The sequence below is a fragment of the Culex pipiens genome, chromosome 1 (assembly GCF_016801865.2).
Source record: "Culex pipiens pallens isolate TS chromosome 1, TS_CPP_V2, whole genome shotgun sequence".
NCBI lineage: Eukaryota > Metazoa > Arthropoda > Insecta > Diptera > Culicidae > Culex > Culex pipiens.
The window spans coordinates 100,555,472-100,580,655 of record NC_068937.1 but is presented as its reverse complement, the minus strand read 5'-3'; the positions used below and the strand labels follow the sequence as shown (position 1 = coordinate 100,580,655).

Below are 25,184 nucleotides of genomic sequence, written 5' to 3'. Positions count from 1 at the left end.
TTATAACAAAATTTGAATTATTAATAAAAGAAATATTTTTGTTTTCACTGTGCGCAGTTTGCGCGCGTTATCAATCTCAATCACCCAAGATGGCGGCCTTTAGCATCCCCCTGGTCAAGACAGAAACGTTTCTTATCTTGAAAACCAAAACAAACAAGGGCAGTGACATTAATGACGTAACATTTTCCAACACCTCTAGCGCTTCAATGTGTTGGTGCGACAATCATCGTGGTGGCAATATTTGCGATAATTTTTTCGATGAAGGCACAGCCGAGCGCACGATTTACGCTGGAGGAAAGTGTCTCACTTGGCCACTGGTCCACTTTTACTAATGATACCGTTGACGTTTTGTGAGCGCGAATGGTCGCGTGACTGTGGCCATTGTTTGTTTATTTGTTTGGCTGCCCTGGCCATGTCCAACGGTGGAAATGCTGAAAACATTAGCTGGAACTTGCTTATCAGCTGCAGCATGCGTTATAATTTTCTTCAATAAAGATAAAGTTGAGGTTAGGAGTATACATTTTACATAACGTTTATTTTATTTGTTTACAACACGTTTAGAAACTCTTTTCGCGTTGCGTTATTCAAGAATGATGCCGTGAATAAATACTAATTGTAAACAAATAGCTGTCAGTTTGCCTGACATCGAGCCGTTTATAACTGATGTCGGCCCTACAAGCAACAGTTAAGGCAATTTCTTACCGGGTGATTTTTTTTATCAAAATCACGTTACAATCCCTGCGTTATCAGCAGCGCAGCAGATTAACGCGTCTGTCACATCAGCTGATGTCTCAACTGTGCTTGCACACCGCGAAATATTAAAGTCTGAAGTCGCTATAAATCACCTCGCTCCAAGTTGAGCAACTTCCGTCCGTCTCGCGGCCCGGACGATGCAACACGGCGGCCATAAATGGGACGTACAACTCTAACAAGTTGGTGCCGTTGACCTGTTGACACTCCCCCGGTTGGTTCCATAACCAGAAATGGTCACCACGACATCGATATTCGCTCCTCCGCAAGGTTTTGCAGAATGGCAAAAAGGGAAATCCCCCGAGCAAACTCCGGCCATCTACCCTAAGGAAATTATCGGGTTAGATTAGAGGAGATGAGAAGAGGAAACTTGTGTAGTTCGAGCATAAAGTGCTGTGCGGCGACACAGTCGGAAGTCGTGAAGAAGAGCGGGTCGAGGGGCTAGCGAATGCGTCAACTCGCATTTTGCGAGGGTTATAACTTTGCGAGTATTTAGTTAAGAGTTTTGACAATTTAACTCGACATTCTACTCGAGTGAGCAAGCCGAAAAACTGCCAGATTGTAGTTGTTGACGTTTCGTTTTGTTAGATCCGTGCAACTGTCAAGCCTTTTCAAGTTGGCAAACCCCTCGTCGAATGTCTTCTTGACTTCCAGCAATCGCCGTCTGTGTGGTAACCCCCCTCAAAACCCTCATCGTCGTCGTCGCCGGCATAACTTTATTATTAACATCGCTTAATAATATCAATTACAACCGAGTGTTACATGAGAGCTCACTCTTACGAAGTGACACTTCGCAAAGAGGACGGAACGCTTGTCACATGTGGCTTTAACAAGAGCCCCTTTAAAGCGGTACTTTCCGCCAGAATTGCACGAATATATGGACCGATCATAAATCAATGAAAATGTTCCCCATTGTGGTGATTTCCCGATTTCCCACGATCTGTCAGAGCTGACGATTGTGGGAGTTGTAAAAACCAGCTTACATTTTTTTTTGTAAACACGCGCAATTCAATTCTGGCGATTAATCAAACTATCACTAGGTCCAGTGTAGCGTGTAACAGTAAGAAATACAACATTTTTGACAGATCGCTGTTGAGCGAACTGTCTAAATGTAGACCGGGTTGTCGGGCCGATCAAATTTCCCAAAAAAAAATAAGTTCAAACTTCAAAGCTACTCAAATGATCAAGTGTCAATAAAAATTCTGACAGCCCGCCCCGAGACGGGGGCATTCCCTCGATGACGTAACGGGCCGTACCGCTTTTCGCACAATGTAAACAAACATCGAATGCTCACTTGGCACCCCAATTAGTCGGTCGGTTGAGTTTTCTGTGTGGTGGTCTTTGTTCCGGCGGGGTTTGCTAGCGGTGTGGGAATTGTAACTCACCTTCCTAACCCTCAGACGGCGGGTGTCTGACGGTGGCGGTGAAGAGCAGCTCGGATAATTATCATTTATGATTCTGTATTCGAGATTTCAATGGGAGAGGTGCCGCCCCGTGAGTAACGAGCGCTTTTAAGGGGGGTCATAAACAATTTGGGAACCCACCGGCTTTGTTAGCCGCGTTGAGTGTGAGTTTTCGTTCATGGTAATTTGATTAAAAGGGGCTATTCAGAATGCTTGGGAGGGCGTAATTTTATGATTAGTTGACGTTTTGTTTTGATAAAATTACCATGAAACAAACAAGTTAGGCAGATCACTTCACAGTGTACAAGTGACGTTTTGCTACACTTTTATGCAATCTTAATCATTTCCTTCTCTTTTCAGACCCGCGGACGCGAGATTGGCCCCTCATGTCATCGCCCCTTCCCACACTAGCGTTATGTTTAGGATACGTCTATTTAGTCAAAGTAAGTATGCCACCACCCTTATCTGTCAAAACGCGCGGTCGATCGAACGCGGAAATCGACTCCCCCCGTTAAGGTCGTCACGATCGTAACCGCTTGGACATAACCATAAACAAACATATCTTACACCGATCCCGGTGACCTTGACCTTGACTTTCGAAACCTGATTTGCGCGCGCGGACTCGTGGACTTCACCTTAACCTTCCGGTTCACATTCCGCAGTGCAACAGCCAGCCACAACACATGCAAACACAAAACAAACAAACAAACAAAGCAAGCGTGGAGAAGGGTGGAGGATTGAGTGCATCTCACTCTCACTCGCTCGCGCTCGCGCTTATTCATTTCGCATTCGCATTCGCATTCGCATGGAGATGGTGATCTTAGCGGGTTGCAGACTGGATTTCGTCATGTTTGTATGATGATTGTCTAGCCCAGGTTGCTTAGAAATTGATTAAAGGGAATTAAAACCAATTCTACCAGAACAGGACAGGCAGCACCATGAGAGCCATCCATTGCCGGCCGCTCCCATCTCCACCATTCACCGGGGAGGAATAAGGATTTGGAGCACGGGAAGTGTTGATGCTAAACTTACTTAGAAAAAGGTAGCGAAACCGCAGGCTCTTTTTCCCAACCCTATTGTGGAACTTGATGAAACTGACCGTTTGACCAAATTTGATCGAATTTAAACAACAGACGCTCGCGCTCGCGCTTATTCATGAGTGAGTTACACGTTTCAAGGGTGAGATTTTTCTCAGGTTGTTGTTGTTTTGTTTGTGGTCAAAAAATTATGCTAATTTATTTCGGTTGGTTTCGGCCCTTTTCGGGGTTAAACCAGCTGATCATCAATTAATATATCTATGTTTCGTTTTGACACGTGTCAAATTTTCGTTGGGTCAAATTGATGAGGTTTCAGGGTTATTTTGAACCATCTATTTTTGGATAGCGGAGGTGATTTAACTTGCATGAATTATGATAATTTCAACAATTTGAGTAGCAAAACAATGGTTTCGAAGTGTCATAAAGCAGGACGCACTGTTTGTTTACATACACACTTTAGCCAATTTAGATTGTTTCCCTCGAATTGTCCTTTGCACAAAGCTGTCAAAGTCGCTATCTCTGACACTTTCTCTACAAAGGAAGCCGTTTTGTTTATGTTTTTTGTTTTCATGACACACTTTGTTGTGGTTTTGCGTTTTAAATTGACCTTTGTTTACCCTTAGCAACTTGACAACTACCTGGCAGAATACCAACCTTGTTTTCAAAGTCAAACTAAAAAGTGACAAACTGTTGGTGTCAAACCATCGGGGTTTGAGTGTATATTTTTAATTTTTATCATATTTTTGAACGAAACCATACCATTTAATTGTATTATTTTATATTTATTTGAATCTTAGAAAATTTGAATTGTGGAATTGAAAAGAATCAGAATTGAAAAAATAGAATATTATTGTTTAGAATTTGTGATGGTTTCAGGTTTTAAATTGTCCAGTCCCCACCCCCAGCCCTTTCCCCCTCACACTTTCATCGTCCTCATTTATTTTTCGTCGTCCAAATGGGAAGGGAAACACTACGATGCACACCTCCTCTATCGTTTCAAAAACACAACTCACCGTATAAAAACCATGCACCGCCACATCCCGCGGAAAGTTAAACACCAATCCGCTTCCTCGATCACAGACCGGGTGCTCCCCTTCCCGTCTTCCGGCATGGCCCGCCGGAGCAACGATGTGACCCGTTCTCCTCCTCCTCCACCACGAAGGCCGAAATCAGAAAATCTGGAATATAAATATTGCTGTGATAAAGCCGCTCGCAAAAAAAGCAACACAACTTACCAATCAACCGGCAAAAATCCACACGAACTTTTCAACAACGTAAACTGGTTCGATTCGGTTCAAAGTTTCTCTGATTTGATCAAGTCCAAACAAGACCAACTGAAGAGAACTGTCAAACTGCGTCGACGAAAATCGTGACGTCAAATTGAAGGAAAATCGATGGAAAAAACAATGTCGGGCATGTCGAGTGTTTGTCGTCCGTTTGTCGTCCTTTCGACCAATCGATATCGAAACGGTAAAATCAAAACCGCGCGACAGCTCGCACGACGTGCGACATTTTTCAAACAGGGATGCCATTCATTTCTACCCATTTTTGACAGGGTTGATCGTTTGTCTGTGTGCTTCATTTGACAGTTCGTTACACGCACCCTCAAAATTACACTATTTTTTCTAAACCGAACCCTACTAAAAAATAGTAAATTGTGAAAATGTCAAATTTTAGTGAATTTCACAAAGAGTTCAACAAATATTGAGTAAAGTTTACCAAGATTTGTTTGGAATCCACTTGAATCTGACATTTGCTCAATTTACTTATTTTTTGAGAAGTATTCAAGATGTTACAACCAAATGTTGAAATCATTACAAATGCTGAAGTTTGAACCTTCAACTGAAGCGGAGAATTTCCGGCAAGAACCTTTATAAATCAAATGTTTTGGACAGAGCGCACGATCGCCAGCTCGCTCGAACATGTAAGAACACACCAGTACAGCAATCAGCTGATGGTTCTTGTACGAAAAAACCAGGTGTGCACGCTCGCAACAAAACAATAACATTTCCGAAAAAGGTTAATCGCGTTTCGCAGCAACCCGGCGATGTCGAAAGTTTGACGTTAGCGGTTGCCCACGGAAACTGAACCAACTGCCCGCCACACCAAACATCTGTTTATCTAGTCTGCGTTGAGATCGCGTGGTGGAAGGCCGGGCAGGTTGATTGAGAACCGCGAAACCGCACACGTGATCGCGGGCGCCAAGCAGAGCAGAGGAGGACCGCGGACAAAAGATTTTGGCCGCGAGAGAAACTTCAAACCCGAGGTCGCGGATTTCGACAGACTTGGCGTCATTATTGTAAATTGGGTTGCTGGCAACTGGTCTTTGTTTAATTTTGACAAAAAAGACTTGCAAAGATGCTTTGTGACAAGCTTTTGTTTACACTCTAAAGGCGCGAACCGGTTCGAGCTGTCAGAATCAGAACCGATTCATAAGTTTTAAACAGCTGACGTCAACCGAGCGATACTTTGTCATGTAACGTTAATGACTTTGAAATTCCTGACCAACCGGTTAACCGGTGGCACGGGCTGCAATTAACTCGCGGTCAAACCCGTCCTCGTTAAACGTCAACCGTAACCCGGCCATTCCTAGCGCACCCACCTCCACGCGGTATCATTAACCCCCTTTGCAAGAGACCCGGTTAGCCCATCATCTCTTGTATAACACACAGCAACAACTCCCCTTCGCGGGGACAGGTTCTGCCGGCGTCGTCGTCGTCGATGCCGCAGGTACCAATTACGCTTATCGGTCAACTAGGCAAATTTTTCAAGACGAGAGGGTGTTCTAAGTGGCTGCTGCTGCTGTTAGCAAAACAATTAGTCCCTGGTACCCTCATCATATCGCGCTAGTACCGGTGCCCATTAGAACCTGTAATGAGAGTTGAACGGCACACAATGGCCGACAGCGGCGACGAACCCCCTTTAAGTTTTGTGAGCGATGAGTGAGGTTAGATAAGGGCGCTTAACCCTTGGCTCTCACTGAGATTGAAACGGTTCTGAAAACCGGTTCAATTAGAATTCTGAAAAAGTTCTGTTAGACAAGTATTGTGAACCGGTTCAACCCTAACTGTCAAGAATGACAGTACTCAACTCCCGTTATCTGTCAACTTGACAGTTATCGGGTTGACCAAGGGTTACCACACCACTCACACATGGAATCCATTAATTGAAAAAAGCTTTTGCAGCATCTCATTCTCATTATCGCGGCGCAGTTAATTCACCTATCATGATCGGCCGTGTGTGTTGGTGCGTTAACCGGTTGGGGTGTCAGTCAATAATGAGCTTTCAACACTCGGCGCCGAGGAATTTCGCAAGGTTAGGGTCTCCGTCGCGCAATATAGGACGCGGAAATCTCGTTACATCGATCATCTTTGTTTCCGTGCGTTAATTAAGTACTTTGTGATGTTCTTTTTTGTTTGTGAGCGGTTATGTAAAGTGGAAAATTACTACTGACACGCACCCGCGTTTCCCGAGGGTTAAGGGAAACTTGACTTTCCATTCCGAGAAATGTCATCGCGATTGTTGAGATCATTGAAGCGAAACGTCAACTTGACAGCTAACATTGTCATTTTTTGCCAACCGGTTCAACTGTCATGACTGCAGGGTAAAATTTGGCAAAAGGTCAAAAATTCAATCACGCTTTCGACGTGTTTACCTTGAAAATTGCCAAAGCAAAACGAAACCTCCCAACTTTGGCTGCCCATTGACGTTTGGTGTAACATTGTTGTTGCTAGTGCTGCTGGCGCAGCCTTCAAAAGGCCGGTCGATTATAGATTTGTGGATACGCGACGCGACGCTGCGATGATATAATCTTTAGGCACGGCGCAAGGTATATTAGAAATACAGTAGAACCCTTATGGTTTGACAGTATGTTTGAATCGGTTTAAAACGGTACCCCTTGTCAGTTTCATGTTGATAAATAACCACTTTTCGATTAAAGTCACCTCAATTCAATAAACAACATCAACTGTCAGTTCCTAATCTTTGAATTCGACATTGCCAAACCAACAAAGTTTCACTGTACTTCTACAATTCCGACATAGATGACGCTGTCGATGCCGAGAACCGGCTCCATACATAGGGTTCCCGCGCTGTGGAACAGCTGACGAGACTGAGACGGAGGGGTCGTAGCATAGTTGTAAAACTAGTAGAGAAACGAATAAAAGTGGTTTAAGGTCAACCTGCGCCGGACGATTGGCTAATTTCACCTTAACCGATAGAGGGCTGCCGGTCGGGCGGACGAGGGCGACTGGGTTGCTGCGATCGGAATTTGTGCGCGGAGTCGAGTATGAAGTGAAAATTTTGATAAAAAAAAGTTACACTCGAATTAAATAATGTTAATTTTTCAAACATTGATGATTTCCATTTAATGTGAATTTAATGTTATAAAACTAAATAAAACTTTTTTTTAAATTTTAATCTTGTTGATTACAAAAAAAATTGTGCAAAATATATATGAAAAATGCAATTTTATTACATAATTGGTAAGCATAGCGGGTTTAATTTTATAAGATTTTTAGTGAAGTACATATAAAAATCCTCACTATCACATTTTTTTTTTATTTGCTTTTAAACACTATTATATTCTTTATTTCTTTTAATTTTTTAAGTAAACCAACCTAATTAGGAAATAAACAAATCCAAACAAGTTAAACGGAAGTTTTTCCAACTGACTGTATGGCTAAAAACGTTTCTTAATCCACCATTAGGTGGTTGGTGCCTTCCTCACATTTACAAAGTAATTCAACTCCTAAGTTGTCCTAATCCAGATTTGAATTGTTTACGGTCTTACGGCTTATTGAGCCGACTCGGTCCAAACCAGGTTCCAGCACCAAAAAGGACCTGATGAAAATAAGTCTATGAATAAAAAAAATATATATACCTGATACAGACTTTTCCAGAAAACATGCAGACTCTCAATTGAAGCAAATCTCGCACGTAAACAAAAAGACCCGGCTTTTTGAGTTTATACAAAAAATCACCCTTTTTGTATCTACAAAAAAAAACTTGTTCATAGCATAACGTTTAAAATACCTCACTAAACTTAATAATTTTGAATAGGGTCTTATTATACCTCAAAGCGGTCATAAAAGGGCAAACCCGGCCCAAATCGGTTCAGCCAGTTCTGGCTTAATCGTGTGGAAAGAAAATCATGTCTACACAAATCCTCACAGACATTTGCTCAGAAAATGATTCTGAGTCGAACCGAGTGATTTCATAGCCTTTCCTCAGTGAGAAAGGCGAAAAATGAGTATTGCACGGAATTCGTTTTTAGCCGATTGTTAAAATATTTATCCCTTTTGAAATGGTAGGCTTGATGATTTTTTTTAAATAAAAAAAAAACTTTTTTGAAAAAAACAGTAAATAAAAAAAAATTACAAAAAAAAAATTGGTACATTTTTTTTTGATTTGTCTTAAATGCTTATTTGGCCGTAGGAAAGGCTCCCAGAAAGTTTGAGCCTAATGAACAAATACAAAAAAATACACGAAATCGGCCTTTTTCTTAGAGAACTGCTCAACAGTTCATGGCTTTGAAAATGATGATTTTTTTCCCAAAAAGCTCATTTAATGCTCAATTTGATTTTGTTTAGTGTTTATTTTTTATTTTTAAGGCTGATAATAATAAAAATATAAAAAATAGTTTAATTGTGCTCTTTTCTTTTCCGTTAGTTTTTCGTGGTTGAGGAACTTTTTGTTTTAATTCACTTCAAAACAAAATTTGCTTTAAATTTCACCAAGGAATTATGCAAAAAATAAATTCGTCGAACTACACAATATTATTTGCTCCCTCGCAGGGATAAAATAATCGCAAAAAAATCAATTTCGCTTGCGAACTTTCTTCACTCGCGAAAGAGAGAGGAGGCAAATCACGCAAAAGAAAATCGCTCCCGAAATTCTCCAAGAAAATCAATCTGCTGATGAGTTTTGGGAATTTCCTTGTCAGCACCACTTAAAAATATTTATTTCACTTTGTTTACACACATTGCCCATCTACAAAATGTGACAGGTAGTTTTTCGACGTGTGACGTTACACTAGCAAGTGTAGTAGTGAAAAAGATGTTCCGCCGAACAATCAAGATGATGATTTTTTTAGATTCTTTTTACCGATCTTTCGTGCGCGAGAGAGGAGAGCCATGCTCCTTTCGGATTTTTTCTCTTGATGAACGTTCAATGATTTTCTTTTGATGATGATTATGCCATCGCTGGTACCATCAGTCAAGCTTCTTTTTAAAATACAAATTAAAACAAGTTGTCCACTTTTTGCCAGCGATTTTCTCGAATTGAAATTTACTTGTCATAAATGTATGGGTAATTTCTGTTTGAATTTGAAGTTATCGTACAGTTTCGAGTGAAATCTGTTCTGTTGAAATCTGACGGAAAATAACTAAGAAACAAGTTATTTTGGTTTTGTGTTTTGGAGGGCTTTTTAACAAGTACTTTTTGTCCAAATCGTGTCGTTCAACCGTTTTTTATTCTTTTTAGATTTTTTTTTTATTTTTCCACATTTGACATCCTTATTGACAGCATGGCATTGTAAAGTCGAAGTATTCCGTTTGCACGAATAAAACCTAACAATTCCATTCTTTTCTCCTCTCTTTTCCAGGTCGTGGGTCCAAGGCTCATGGAGAACCGCAAACCATTCCAGCTTAAAAACACCCTCATAGTCTATAACTTCGTACAAGTCGTGTTCAGTGCCTGGTTATTCTACGAGGTAATTTTGGCGTTGCTCCTGTTGAAAGCGTTGCAACCTTGTGTTTCTAAGCTAACGATGATCTCTAGCACTGTTATCTAGCGACGACCCGATGTTGACACTCGACTCAAGACGATTAAATTGTGTGTGACCCCCCTTAACCCCTAAGGCATGCCGGTTAGATCTGTCCCACACCTGCAACTGCAGAACCACGATCTAACCGCGCGTAACAAAATTTTCTTTTTCTTTTTCGTGCAACCTTGTAACAACTTTTCTGTGATTTGTAGTGATCTGAGGGGGGAAACACCTTCTGACCTGCTCTTTGAATGTGTTGTTGTTTCTTACCTGCATGCCAACGGATTTACCTCCTCAAAGTTGAACAAACGTAGCTTGAGAATCTCCTCAAACATTTGAGGATCTACCCCGTCTCAAACAACCAGAAACCGAAGAGATCGAAGAGGTGCAAGTGTGATGTTGACGACATTGCTCGCGATCTAGAAGTGCGGTAAACAAGAGACGCGCTCCTCTCCAATGTGGACGCTCCGCTGAACGATGCTTAGAATTTCCTTCAATCGTGACTGACTCGACACTTCCGGGGTTGTATCGACGGGTGACAACAACAGCAGCAGCATCTGCTGGACAGTTTTGACGCAAAAGTTATGACAATGTTGACGACGGCTTGGCGGACAAGGTGTTGTGAAGTGTTGTTTGATTGTGGAACAAAGTGAAAAGTTAACCCCTTAAAATTTGCAAATATTATATTTATTTGAGAACCCCTCGGCCTTTAGTCGACTATTCCCCAGTCGACTCAATCGGAATTCTGAAACGGAATTCAATTCGAATCGGTTACGTATTCCGTTTCAAACGCAACAACCGATTCCGTGTACGTTTGAAACGGAATACGTAAACGATTCGAGTTGAATTCCGTTTCAGAATCCCGATTGAGTTGATTGGGTCCAACCGAGTGGTTCGAGCTGTCAGTTTTATTTTGGTTTTAGTCCGAGTAGTAAAGAAATGTGGTATGCTGCACTCTTAATATTATGTTAAATTGATATTTTTGTAATATTTTCTCGAAAGTGAAAAAAATATATTTAGCTAAATTTATATATTTTTTTTCACTTTATCTAAAGAAAAACTAAAAAGTGACGAACTGTCACTTTTTACACGGCGCTCACGCACACTATCAAAACAAACGTTTGGTAGTGTGTGTGAACTCCGTGTAAAAGGGGTGTCAAACTAGAAAGTGACCACGTTCGTTTGACAACAGTTGGTGTCAAACCATCAGGGTTTGAGTGCAATCGGAATTGGTTTTTTGGACAATTCGAGTCAAATGTGGCTTCTTTTAAGTGTTTCTTGTAATGGCCTAAAGATGAACGGGCCAATTACACTTAATTTGGAGTTGTGTTTTTCATTTGCTCAAAACATAATAATGAGTTCATTAATGAATGTATTGTAGATACAAATCCGAAAAGTCTTTTCATTCAAGAATAAAAGTAATTCATCATGACTGGACGAAAATAAAACCCAAAAAAAGTTTGAATAACCGTCAACGAAAGAAAAAAAAAATAAAACTTGTTCAAACCACTTACGTTAAGAGGACTTGAATTTATCGGCACCCTCAATCACGTCAAAGTCGATTAATCAAATGTGCCTAAGATATCTCACATATCAGCATGACTTGCCACTTTTGAGGTCCTGCTCGAGAACATTTTTGACATGTTTGTTTGTGCAATTTCACGTTTACGTTCTTTGAACAACGCAGTCACGATGGTTTACCCTCGGAGCATTTCCCGCCTGAGGCGCAACCAAAACCAGATCTCACGAGCCACTTCCCCGACCTTCACGTCCTTGTTGCTGATGGGGTTCAACAATCGGATCAACCGCCCGGTCGATGGTCGTTTGTTGAACCAGCTCAAGACGCACCTTGTCCAACCCTCGAAGACTTACGCGACAACGATCCTACCGACCTTCCTTTCACTTTTGGGCCTCCCTTGTGGAATTGTACGGAGTGCAGTTACCTCACTCAATTGTTGCCTATCTCGGAAATTGAAAGTACGGGATCAACGGTCGACCTTCTTGGGAAGAACCCACCGCCAGAATCCGGAAGAATCGACACTATTTGCAGCGATCATTAAATGAAAATGTCTTTTCTTCTTTTTTTTTTTGCTTGTTTACACCTAAATTACCCACACTTGCTTCAACATAAAGTGTCTGATGGGCGGATGGTGGGGCACGTACAGCTTCCGGTGCCAGCCAGTGGACCACGGCACGACCGGCCAAGCAATGAGAGTAAGTTTTCGTCGAAGCCCATGCGTTCAACCCACCACACCCCGCCCACATCGTACCCACCCAGTTTCAAAATCGGATTCCCCTCGAAATTCTAGTACAACACTTCTTCGTCAGTGGGTAGTACCCACCAAACTTCCAGTTTGACAGCTCTCGTCTCGTCGTCTTCTCCCAAACCCAGCTGCCGCGCTTCCCTCTCGCTCGCTCTCCTCTCTCGCACCGTCAAACGTCATCAATGCGCAGTACTAGAACGGGGAAGCCCACGCTTCCCACACCCCCGGCAAACTATGACAACCGGGGGGCCGAACGGCGCTCACGAATCCTCGTATCTTTTTTTTACCAAACTTACCTCTATTTACAGTAACCATGTGGTCTGGTCATAGCCGGCAAGCCGATCCCGGCAGGTGTAACCTCGTACAAACACAAGAAACGGAAAAACAAACAAACAACACCCACAAACACACACTTGCACCCACTCGCATCCCCGCCCACCTCCGGTAGCCCTGAAGAGGCCGCAGAGCAGCGGCGTTTGCAACCGGAAAACCCGCCGCACAATCGGGAACCGTAGCAACCCACTACTATCACCACCAGTACATACTTCAATAGTGGTGTGCTCTAGTACTACCGTATTCCCCCTTGTACCCACTACTAGCAACATACCCAAACAAACTCACAGAAACCCACACACAAATACACTTACATGAGTACTAACTTCAGCGGAGCCGCGCCAAACCCTAGCGATAAAACCTAGGCAGAACGCAGCCCGCAGGACGCAGCCACCCCCAACTGCGTCCGACGCAACCACCACAACTGTCAGTGGGTGGGAAACCGTAGTAGTAGAATCCATAAACACATACACACACTAATGTGAGGAGAACAAAGCGTGTTCGGAAACTTGTTGACTGATGTACTCCTGAGGAGAGTGCAGTACTAGTTTGAAAGGTTGTTATTGTTTACATTTTTAGTTTGGAATGTTAGAACCTAATTCAAGTAGTGTGTGAGCTGTTACATACTGACATATTCGTTTTGTTTACAAAAACATTGCATCACATTACCGACTGTTGTTGTTGTTATTGTTTACGCATGCGATTCGATTGGCACAATTTGACAGCTGCGCGTGGCCACGTGTTTACGGTAAACAAAGGTTAGGCGCGCAGCGGTAAGTATGAACTCCAAAATTAAGGGACGTGCATCATTCAAGAAGTTGTTTTGGAAGTTTGCTGCTGTACAAAGATGGATGAGCAATGTTTGCGTGTGATTTGAGCAAAAGTTTTCGACATAAGCATCGGTTTGCTGTGAGATTGACGGATATTGTCGCGGTTAAGCGGAAAGCTACTCAGAATTGGGTGATTTACACTCAAAATTCATTGCAACTGATCTTACGTCAAAAGCTTTTGCTTTTTTGTTTTGGTGTGTGTTTTGCTTGATATTTTTTTTCAAATAAGTCTGGATTTGTGCAGTAGAATGTTTTGCAATAAAGGAAAAAAAATGTACAGCTCAGAAAGCTTAGGTCAAAACAACCTCCCGTTGAATTTCCTTACAATCTGGAACCACAACCGTTGGTGAACCATACACAAAACCTTTGAATCAATGGTCATCAGAAGGTTCGTTGACGTTAACACGACTTTGAACGTGACAAATGGACGGCTTGCTAACGCAAGATGGACGGTTTTCTTTGTTTCTTCTTATTCTTTTTTTTTTTAATTGAGAAGTTAAACTTACGAACCAATTTTAGAACTACCCTGTCGACAAATTTCAAACAAATTGCTCATTTGAGCACTAACAAAATCCACTTTCGGACGGAACCAACTTAAACCCCTATTTATCTCTCTCTCCTTCTCTCTTTCCATTGCAATCCACAGATTGGAATATCCGGTTGGCTAACGGGACATTATAACTTCCGATGTCAGCCAGTCGACTATAGTAACCACCCTAAAACGTTAAGGGTAGGTTTAGTTGTCAAACAAAAAATACGCCACTCACACTCGTTTCACACATTCACAATAAACGTCACTTAGCGGTAGTTGTTAAAATTAGCTACACTCTCTTTTAAAACACTCATTTTTCATCAAAACAGATTTGAGTGCAATTTGCTCAAATCTGAAAAAAGCTAAATTTACTCATTTCGAATAGAGGTTTGACGAAAACTGAGTGATTTTGAACGTGAGTGTACATTTTTTTAGAATGCCAGAATGAAAACGCTTTTTTGATCCGTTACACATTAGTTCAATGTAACGCACTGTGCTACACACGCAAAAATAAACCTACACACATTCAACACTGTGATTAATCTGACAACTTCCCCCTTCACCTAGCATCCTAAAACAAAAACTGAACAAGAGATCGCAAGTTACTTCAAACCCGTCCAGTTTCAACTTTGAGTGTGAAAAACACCCAAAAAAAATGTCCTAAAACCACTCTAATGACCATCCAGTTCGTTCACGTGTGCTCACAGAATGTAAACAATAATTGTTTTGGTTCATTTCAGCCTCACAAAAGCACATTGGTGAAACGTCAAAAAATCCTAACCTCAAACCATTCTCCTAACCTCACCCTCACTGTTGTCTGTTGAAACTAACTGTAATTCTTATTTGTTATCTAGCTTTTTACTAAAAACTAACTAACTTAAAAAAATGCCATCTTGTTGTGTTCCTCAAAAAAATATCGCTTCCAAATGCTACCCAAAGTTTGCCCTCACTTTACCCAGTATTCGGTCTACTTTCGTTGTCTCTGTTTGTCTTTTTTGTGTGTTTTTGTGTTCCATGTGTTCTCAATTAATCATCTATCATATATCCCTTCCTACATACATCTTCCCCACGCTTCCTGTTTTTTTCACTTTTCCGGATCAATAAAGGTCAACATAACCCTATTTTTTGTCCTATCCTACCATACCTCCTTTCACTAAAGTGCACTGGAACTGTTGGGATTTTCTCCAGCGTGTAGCGTTGATTTGACAGCTGTTGCAATTGTTCGCACATCCAAAATCAATCAGATTTTTTGAAATCCTCACTCAAGTAGCTTTTACCCAAAATTGTGTAAAACATTCAATGCTCAAAACTAAGTAGTTTCGCTTTTGACAGAATCTGAGTGAAAACAACAATAGAATGAGTTAATTTAGATGCGCGTGTCACTTGACAGCTGTCAAAGAAAACATAAAACCACACGCTTAATGTAAACAACAAGAAAGTCCCAACACGGCTCCACCGTGCTCTCGCATCCCGTTTGAGTTTGCAGCATCCTCAAGCTCATCTCTGTTTGCCATGATGTTGATGTTGTTTATGTTGTTTTATGCGTTGTAGAACAGCAGTTTAGGCATGTGTTATTCCGTCTCCAAACCTCCCGTGGACCCTGTTTCGCCATTAAGAAAAAATCTCCATCAAAATCATCCTAATCGTAAATGGTTGTAAAAATGTTCTAATTGATTTTCTTTTTATTTTTTTCCCCTTGATTTGTTTTTCTCGCTGTGTAAACAAACAAAAAACGTCCTTCTGAATGCGAACAAAAATCCGAACACCTAAACCGGTTGGACTACTTGGATGTTGCTGAATTTTACGACCTACCTAGATGGTGCACGCCTGTTGGTGGTACTACTTCTCGAAGTTCACAGAGTTCTTCGATACGGTGAGTACTGATTTGTTTTATTTTTACCCACAAAAACAATGTACCTGTCTACAACCGAGTAATTTTTACTCAAATTTGAGTTGGACTGATCCTCCTTTTGAGAAAGCTCTGTTTTTTTTTAAATCTTTGGTTATTTTCACCTGAAAATTTGAGAATTTTACTCCAATTTCAATTCAAACATAGGTACTTATAAATAAGATAAATTTACCCAAAATTAACCTGAGAGAAAACATTTTGAACAACTCTAGAAAAAAAATTGTGAGCCTGTACAACTTTCTACACGCACGTTCAAACTCACTCAGTTTTTTTTATAACCGAACCTACTCAGAAATTAATAAATAAGGCATATGTCAAATATGAGTCATTTTACTCAAAATTCAAGGAAAACTGATAAAGTTCACCCAGATCTGAGTTGAATTCCCTCAAATCTGACAGATGTCCGTTTTAACTGTGCCCTCAATCTTGATTGCATTGTTTGCACCACTCAAAAATTTTTATGCAAATTTTCGATTTAAGTTCAACTTACTCCGATTCGAATGAAATCCGAGTCAAATTTACCCAAATTCGAGCAAAGTTTACCTAAATCTGACACTTACTCATTTCTGAGTACACCTTCACTTAAAATAATTCAGTTTACGTCGAAGACCGAACCGACTTAAAAATGAGTAAATTTTGCAACTGTCAGATTTGCATTAAATTCATTCAATTTAAGCAAAACAATGTAAATGGGCCAAAGCCGAAGTGTAAATAAAGAGTCTGGCCTGCTCGTTCCTAATGTAAACATCCACTGACGTAAGCAGGACAGACTGTTTGTTTACACTTCGGCTTTAACCCATTTACATTGTTTTGCTTGATTTTTTGTTGAATTTTGAGTGAAATTTACTCAAATCTGACAGTTGCTAAATTTACTCATATATTGGAGTAAATTCGGTTTTGGCAAAAACTGAGTGATTTTGAATGCGTTTCAATCGAGTTCTGATAGCAAGTATTCCAGACTACACAGAAAAAAAAACAATTTTCAAAAAAGTAAATAGGTTTACGAAATTGAAGTTTTACAAAATTAATTCAAATCCTAAACGTTTGATTACATATTGACAAAACCTTTTTTTTACTTTTTTAATTAAAAAAAAGGTAAAATTAACGGCATTGAAGATAACTTTATTTTATCTATATAAATTTATTTATCTTTAGCTCAAATCCCCATCAAACGGTACGAGTTGATGATGCTACACTGTGAGAAGAAACTCGTTTCGTTGTTTGGAGACAAGTTTGCCACAAAACTACCAATTAACAGCTGGATGCCAATTTCGCTATCGTCAATAGCGTAATCCCCCTCTCATGATCTGACAGTTGCTTGACCGCTTGGCAAATCTATTTCGAACTTTTTTTTATCAAACAAATTTTCGATACAAAGTTGAACATTCTAATATTTACGTCTCTAAACCCAAACTCTGAACCCTCGTCGGTGCCAAAAAGTGGCCACCTTAAGTGAGTGCCACACCAATGTTGACACGCTCAGTGCTGCACTCTAGCGGCGCGCGATCGCAAAGTACCCGCAAAAGTGTTTGCGTTCACACATTTTAAACTTCTCGAGCGCGCTCGAACGCAATCATGATGCATTTCACGCGCCACCGGCAATTTAATGGGTTTGATTTTTTCTCAGTGTCACGGCGATCTCACCTTCGCGAGAGAGAGAGAGAGAGAGAGAGAGAAAAAAACTAGTTTGGTGAGCCAAGGGCGTGCCGCCATCTTGAATTGGGTAGGGTGGGGAAAAAAATCACATCAAAAAATCAAAATATTTGATACTTTAAATTGAAAAAATCTTATTTGAAATTGCAAAAAAAGTCACCCTAATCGTGCCATTTCGGTCACGCAACTAATTAAAACCGGTGCGATAATTGATCAGACGGCTGATCTCTCTGATTATGACCGCGCTAGAATCGCGGCTCTTACTCTCGAAACATTGTAGCGACAGGCACATTCCAACCCCGGGTTTGACGCAAAAAGTACACTGAATTAATCAATAACATGTTTATCTCTCTATTTGCAGTTCTTCTTCGTGATGCGCAAAAAAACTAGTCAAGTGTCAACGCTGCACGTCATTCACCACGGATGCATGCCCATGTCCGTGTGGTTCGGCGTCAAGTTCACTCCCGGTAAGTTTGCTAGTCAATGTGGTGACTGTTTGACATGGAAAGAGTGTGTGCATTCCTTACAGTGTAGTCCAGTTTTGAACTGTCACAGCCCAGTGAAAAATTTGCTCGAGTTTCGAGCTATTTAATTACTGGGAATAACAGTTTAACAGTGTAGGTGGTTATGAAACAGACATGACCAGTATGACAAAGAACATTGTTAGAGCAATTGTTCCAGATTTCAAGCAAGTTTCCACAAAATTTTGCCAGCTGACCGTACTAAAGTGGTATCATAATATTCTAGAATCTGTATCTTGAGAACGGAATTTATAATCAAATTCGGCGAAATTGAAGGTATAGGCAAGGAAACTTAGGGATGATTGGTAGACGCTTTAAAAATACCTCATTGACATTAATTAACTCAAAAGATCGATTGGTGCAAATCCACAGTGTTTTAAAGTTTTGATTTTTGATATGTTTAAGAGAAATGAAAAATACAACTTTTGAGCTATATCACTACAGGGACAATTCATATTTGGTAGCATCGCCATTTTTTCAAAAAACCTTATGTCTTAAAAACACGGTTGAACTTTTTATAATGTTTAATTTTTGTTAAACTTTTCTGTTTTTTGTTTTTTCATAGAACCCATGGTTGCCATAGCCTATTAATTTGTCAAAGAAACTTTAAAGATTGGACCTCTTGTTGCAGAGATACAACAATAAAAGGAAAAAAAAATAGGTTTTTGGTTATCATTCAAAAAGCACTCAATAATCAAATGTCGATAAATCAGCAACTATTGATTCGATTTTTATTGTAAAAAAATTCTTGACTTTCTGATAAAAACATAATTAAAATTTTGAAATCAAGACTAACATTTGAAAAGGTTTGTTTTCTAGAACAACCTTTTCGTCTTTTTACCATCTTGTCAATTTGACTTTAAATCTTTCGACCAAAAATTACCCTGAATTGATTTGTTAGGTAAAGCTATAGTTTTTGATTTTTTTTTGAGAACTTTCATGTGTTAAAAACGAGATTTTAGCTCTGATTTTAGGACCCAATTGAGCAAAAAAAAAAAACTGCTCATCCCTTGTAAACATTCACTGATGTGAGCAGCACAAACGGTTTGTTGAGATTTTGGCTTTGGCCCATTGGCATTTACAATTTACAATTTCACACAGTGTGAAAGATTTCAAGCACCACATGGCTTGAATTTTCTGACAACAAAACGCTAGCGCCACTCCGATGCCAACGGAAAAACATTGAACTAATAAGCAGGGTTTTTTTTGGATTGTTTGGATCCAAGCAAATCAAACAATTTGCGACATTTGTTATTGTTTGATGATTGCGAAGCGACTAGATTCGTTTACTTAAGGAGGTATTAGACTATGACAAACAAACAAACTCGCACTTTTTGTCAGTTTCCTAAATGTGCTTGCAGAAACGTCTGCTTGCACACATTTAGCGTTGCTTGCGAGTTTGCCGCCAACAAGATTGCAAGTTTGGCAAACTGTCAAACACGAAAAATATGTGTCATAGTCATAGTCTAATACCTTCTTTAGAAAATATTGAGCTGCAATGTTTTGATTTCTTGTTTGTTTATTTATTTATATAAAGTGACGAACTGTCACTTTTTAAACTTTTTACCTTCAAACCAATTATTTGGTTGTGTATGTGAGCTCCGTGTAAATGGGGTGTCAAACTAAAAAGTGACCCCGTTATTTTGACAACAATTGGTGTCAAACCATCGCGGTTTGAGTGTATTATTTTTAGTGTATGTTTTGCCAAGAAGAAAGGGAAACTCTTAAAAAAATGGCATGTTAAGGATTTATTCTTATGTCCGCACAATTTCCAATTCTTTCTAACTAAACAAATTTTAAGCATATTTGGATCACTTTTTCACGTTCTGTCAAAACAGTGCGGCATTAAACGTTCGGAAACTTAAGGAGCTATTACACTACGGCAAACAAACTCGCACTTTTTGACAATCTCTATAAAAAACGGTTTTTGTGCTAACTATTTTTCGGGAGCTGAAAACGCGGTTTTTTTTTGTTTGCGGTGTGAGTGCAATACTCCATTTCAGGAAAAAGTAAACAATAACAATCTTCTTACTGCTGTAAATTGTTCAGATTAGTGAAGCATTTGTTTTTGTTTGCGATTAAAAGCTTCACATGGCTGCAAGATGACGCCAACATTCAAATACTACAATTGGAAATGGATCGGTCGGGTCGAATAGGCTTAAACCTTTTATTAAAAGAAACACTGTACAAAGTAAAAAATGGTGTACATTTTGAAGGCGTCATTTTGAAAGGTTGAATATTACCCCTTTTATGATGTAAGTTTACCTCAACTTAGACTGAAAAAGTGAAATTACACCAGAAAAGTGGTAAAATTACACATTTTCAAAGGTAAAATAACACAATTTTTCTGACATAAAAGATGTACCCCTTCCCAGATGTAATATTACCATGATTTTTTTTAATGTGTAGTACACAGAAAAAAATAATGTAAATTTGGAAGCTGTAATTTTGGAAGGTTGAATATTACCTCTTTTATGATTTAATTTTACCACAATTTAGACTGAAAAAGTGACATTACACCAGAAAAGTGGTAAAATTACACATTTCCAGAGGTAAAATTACACCTTTTTTCTGACATAAAAGATGTACCCCTTCCCAGATGTAATTTTACCATGATTTTTTTTTTCTGTGTAAATAAATAAATCTGAGTTTAGGAGAGGTTTCTGATTTCCATATGGATGTTTTACATAATTAGAGAGAAATTTAAAAGATCCTTTCGTTGAGCCATAAAGATCTGACCTTTGGAGATCTGGCAACCCTGTAATTTTTTTAAATAAAAATACCTAAAAGTATGTGAGAAAGGCCTCTTCAAACCTGTTCAGATAATAATAAAAGCTTTAACTTTTCAGTATTTACATTTACATTAGCTGTAAATTCAAGTCTTCTGTGCTGTAAAATTATGCAACAAACAATCTCAAGTAACCTTAAAGTACCATGCGTCTCCTTGAAATAAACTATCCTCAAATTGCACCAAGAAATAGCAGGGTACTCTTCTTATTTAAAAAAAAAATTAAAACATTTTTTATGTTGTTTTCTCTCTGGGTTTAACGCTTGACAGACAAGTTATGATTTGTTGATCCGGTTTAATTAATAAAAAAAATCAAAACCACTTTTTTGTTCTCCGTTTTGTTTTGATTCCGATTTGTTGAGTCATTTTTGGCGCAAAGGTTATGATTGACGCAAGCAAATTCCAACTTCTCATCAACTATCCTCAAAGCACGACACACCATTTTTTTATGCAACCGGTTCGCGGTGATTAATTGCATTCTTCATCCAAATTCGCATAACGACTAATCCCCATGCTCTCATTTCTCCTTTCACAGGTGGCCACAGCACTTTCTTCGGACTGCTCAACACCTTCGTCCACATCGTGATGTACACGTACTACCTGTTCTCCGCCCTCGGACCCCAGTTCCAGAAGTACCTCTGGTGGAAGAAGTACCTCACCTCCCTGCAGATGGTAAGATCACAAGCTCAATGTCAGCTGAAGAGTGCTTTCTAATCGAGGATTTTTCCCAACCTTTCAGGTCCAGTTTGTGGCCATCATGGTGCACGCGTTCCAGCTGCTCTTCATCGACTGCAACTACCCGAAGGCGTTCGTCTGGTGGATCGGAATGCACGCCGTCATGTTCTTCTTCCTGTTCAACGAGTTCTACCAGAACACGTACAAAGCGAACAAGGTGAGTAATATTGCTTGTACCTGCTCTGCTTGATGACATCCCTAGTCTGGGCTAGTATTGCGGGTGAAAACATCCACTGAGAAGAACAAATGTTGTCACTCTAATATCTCGGAACTGACTGACCGGATTTATGGCGGATGTGTTCCAATCGGTCCGGGTTTGGTTCCCGTAAGTCCGTACTGAAAATGATTAAGTTTGGTAAAGTTCTTTAAAAGTTAATACACGAAGTAAGATTTTGGTAGATCAAAACCGTATCTTCCGACCTCTTGCGGAAATTTCAGGAAACTACCTTCGCAATTTTTTTGTTTAATGGCCTTTTCTAGCATGCATTCAGGCGCAATCAAACACAAACAGAAGGCCTTTTGCAATTGATTTTTGTGAGGAAGGCGTCAATCACTTAGGTGGTGTCATTCGAAACTGACACTATAATTCACAGACTCAGACTCAAACTGCATACGAATGGTACCATCAACCGGTAAATCGCTCCACTCGCAGCATACGAGCTTTTGTTGTGTTCTTGCACCAGGATGTGTCAGATCGTAAATCAAGATAGAACCATTAGCCAAAGTGTACTGCGCACGGTCATGACTCAAGAACTCTTAAACTTGTTCAGAATCCGTAATCAAACTCATTAATCGCAAACTATTGCGAGCTTCCTGGACGATCTAGGTCCTATCGGAAGGGGTTGGCCGAAGCCAAGTTCAACTTTACAACCTCCCGGTGCTCGACCAACGACAACGGAGCATTAAAATTGAAGAAAAAAAAATCCCCCTCGTCTGGCAGATTGAATGCCAAGACAACCGCTCCGTAGAAAAGTATTATTCCGTTTCGACACACACGGCATAATTAGCGCAGGGTTTGGCTGTGTGCAGTTTTATAGCTTATTTTCGTGGGTAAGATTGTGTTTTGATCGGCGCGAGAGAGCTCCTCCGGACACGTGCTGCGCAATTTTGGAGCCCAATCTATTCGTGGGCTTCTCTGATTGGCACGACTACTGCGGTGGAAATCTTGATTTGACTATTTTGAGGGTTTTAGCTTTATTCTTCGGACTTGATTTGCTTGTTAGGAGTTTTGATTTGGAAACATTCAAATCTTGACTTTTTTTTGATAAGGTCCTATAAACAAATGTAAACATTGAGTGTATCCCGCTTACTCCGATCGACTTTGACATAAGGTGTGAAAGGGATACACTCAATGTTTACATTTGTTTATAGGACCTTATCAAAAAAAAGTCAAGAAATCAAGTTTGTTTTACAAAATCATTTAGTTTGATGAAGTTTGATATGTCGGATGATAGGATTTCTCCTACATTCCAGAAGAGTCTCCAACCGTCTACCGAAGTGGCCAGGGTGATTCAGAGAACAACGGCATGACCACAGATTGTCAAAGCTTTCGATTTCATGAAGTTTGATATGTCGGTTGATAGGGTTTCTTCCATATTCCGGAAGTGTCCCCAAGCGGCCACCGGTAACCGGTTCCGGAGTGGCCAAAATCGGCCAGAGAACGATGGCATGACTGTGGACTTGCAATGCTTTCAATTTCGTGAAGTTTGACACGTCGGATGATAGGGTTCATAGCATATTCCGTAAGTGTCCTCAAGTGGCCACTGGTAACCGGTTCCGTTAAATGATCTGGATGGGTCAGAGAAGACTGGCATGACCATATATTGACATATCATCCAATTTCATGAACTTTGATAAGTCGGATGGTTGGGCTTCTTCCATCTTCCGGAAGTGTCCTTAGGCGGCCACTGGTAACCAGTTCCGGAGCGGTCTGGATAGGTCAGCAAACATTAGTATGACCACACATTGAATTTCATTATGTTTGATATGCCGGATGATCCACATTTAGGTTTCCCCAAGTGGCCATCGGTAATCGGTTCCGAAGTGGCCAGGATGGTTCAAAAAACAATGGCATGACCGTAACCTACCTTATCTTTTGGGTATCCGGGAACCGGTTAACCGGAAAAGGCCAGTTACATCTATATGTGGTTCTGGCAATCGTGTACTGTGTTTTTAGTCATTTTTATGGATCAATTTCAACTATCATAAGTGAAATGGTATCGTATAAAGACAAAAAACAGTAAAACGTAAACTTTTCGAAGTTCCGGATATCCGGTAGGACATTTGGCCCTGACATGTGGCTAAAGTATAGAAAAAAACTGTTGAATGCAACCAGGCCGTCATAGTTGGGGTTTCGAAAAGTTCGGATAAGGCTAGGTTTCCAGCTGTCAGGTAGCACGAAACCCGGATTTTATATGGAGATTTTTAGAAAAGTGTAAATTTGGCAATTTCCCGGGTATTTTTCCCCGGATTTTTTTCAGTATAGCATGGATCAAAAAACGCTTTTAGATGAAAAAAATAATAATTTCGATCAAAAGCGTTTTGTTGGTCCAGTTTGGTATGCTAAACAACCCTACTATATCCGGTCCGGAAAACGGTCAAACTTCCACTTTCTAAAAATCTTCATATAAAATGACAGCTGGAAAACCCGTCGTACCTTATCGAATCTACATACATTGGACCCAATCCGATATTTGAAAAAGGGACATCAAAGCTTCATTTGAGATCAGAGCCCCGGCTCGAATCTTCAAACACGAACAAAAGCTGCGAACCGGAGATTAGCAGTGACGTTTTGGAATTTTGACAGTCTGGAACGCACGAATTACCCCATCACCGGTCCCGAACAGACGGAAAAAACTTGGGAATAACATTTTTTTGATTTTAGAAAATACTAGGCCTATAACATTTTATGTTATTTATAACAAGATTTGGTATTTGTCGTTATGATTTTTTTGTTATTGGATTGTTATTGTAATAACAGACTAATAACATTTTTAGTTATTCTTCGAACAAATCTTTGTTATTAGTTTATGTTATTTTAACAACTAATCCGATCATCCCAATAACAATTGGAGATATTCTTCCATAACAAAATGTGTTATTCCAAAGTTGTTTTGGTTTCAACCAATATCAGACCAATAACAAATTTTGTTATGATAACATAAACTGTTATTAAACCCTTATGCAAAAATGGAGTTTGCAAGAAGATTTCATAACACTTTCTGTTATTTTAACAGTATTTGTTAATGAAATGGCATGAATTTTGTTATTGCCGTCTGCCCGGGGTTATCCGTGATGTGAAATTTGCTGCTTTAGTTGAAATGTGCAATAAATCTTGATTATTTTGCTGATTTTTTACACTTTGTGTTACTCTTTGTGTACACTTCAGTGACAAAAATGATTAAAAATTAAAGAATAAATTGACACATGCTGTTTTGCTGAAAAAATCTTGTTGTTAAAATATTGAAAATTCAAAAGAATTACTTAGAAGCTAGTAATTTCACAAAAAAAGTATGTAATAATATGTAAATATGTATTTAATACATAACAATTAGAAATATTTCAACAAAAAAGTGTTTTTCAACTCTTTTGCCAAACTTCTTATGCTGGTAAACAAACGACGCCACGCCAATGTTGTTCAACAGCGTTTACAGATTTGGTCAT

General features: G+C 39.8%; 1 protein-coding gene across 6 annotated transcripts in view; it reads left to right on the top strand.

Moving 5' to 3' along the window:
• Positions 1 to 25,184, top strand: part of LOC120430351 (elongation of very long chain fatty acids protein AAEL008004) — an 85,396-nt gene that overhangs the window by 55,663 nt on the left and 4,549 nt on the right. For 3 of the 6 annotated variants that reach the window (XM_052706144.1, XM_052706142.1, XM_052706143.1), the window contains 8 exons: positions 2,514 to 2,596; positions 9,795 to 9,902; positions 12,090 to 12,170; positions 14,030 to 14,113; positions 15,732 to 15,788; positions 17,839 to 17,944; positions 21,322 to 21,458; positions 21,526 to 21,678. In XM_052706144.1, coding sequence (XP_052562104.1) covers positions 2,514 to 2,596; positions 9,795 to 9,902; positions 12,090 to 12,170; positions 14,030 to 14,113; positions 15,732 to 15,788; positions 17,839 to 17,944; positions 21,322 to 21,458; positions 21,526 to 21,678 — 809 coding nt within the window. The remainder of the gene's footprint in view (positions 1 to 2,513; positions 2,597 to 9,794; positions 9,903 to 12,089; positions 12,171 to 14,029; positions 14,114 to 15,731; positions 15,789 to 17,838; positions 17,945 to 21,321; positions 21,459 to 21,525; positions 21,679 to 25,184) is intronic. The other 3 variants (XM_052706145.1, XM_052706146.1, XM_052706147.1) reach the window with 3 other exon arrangements.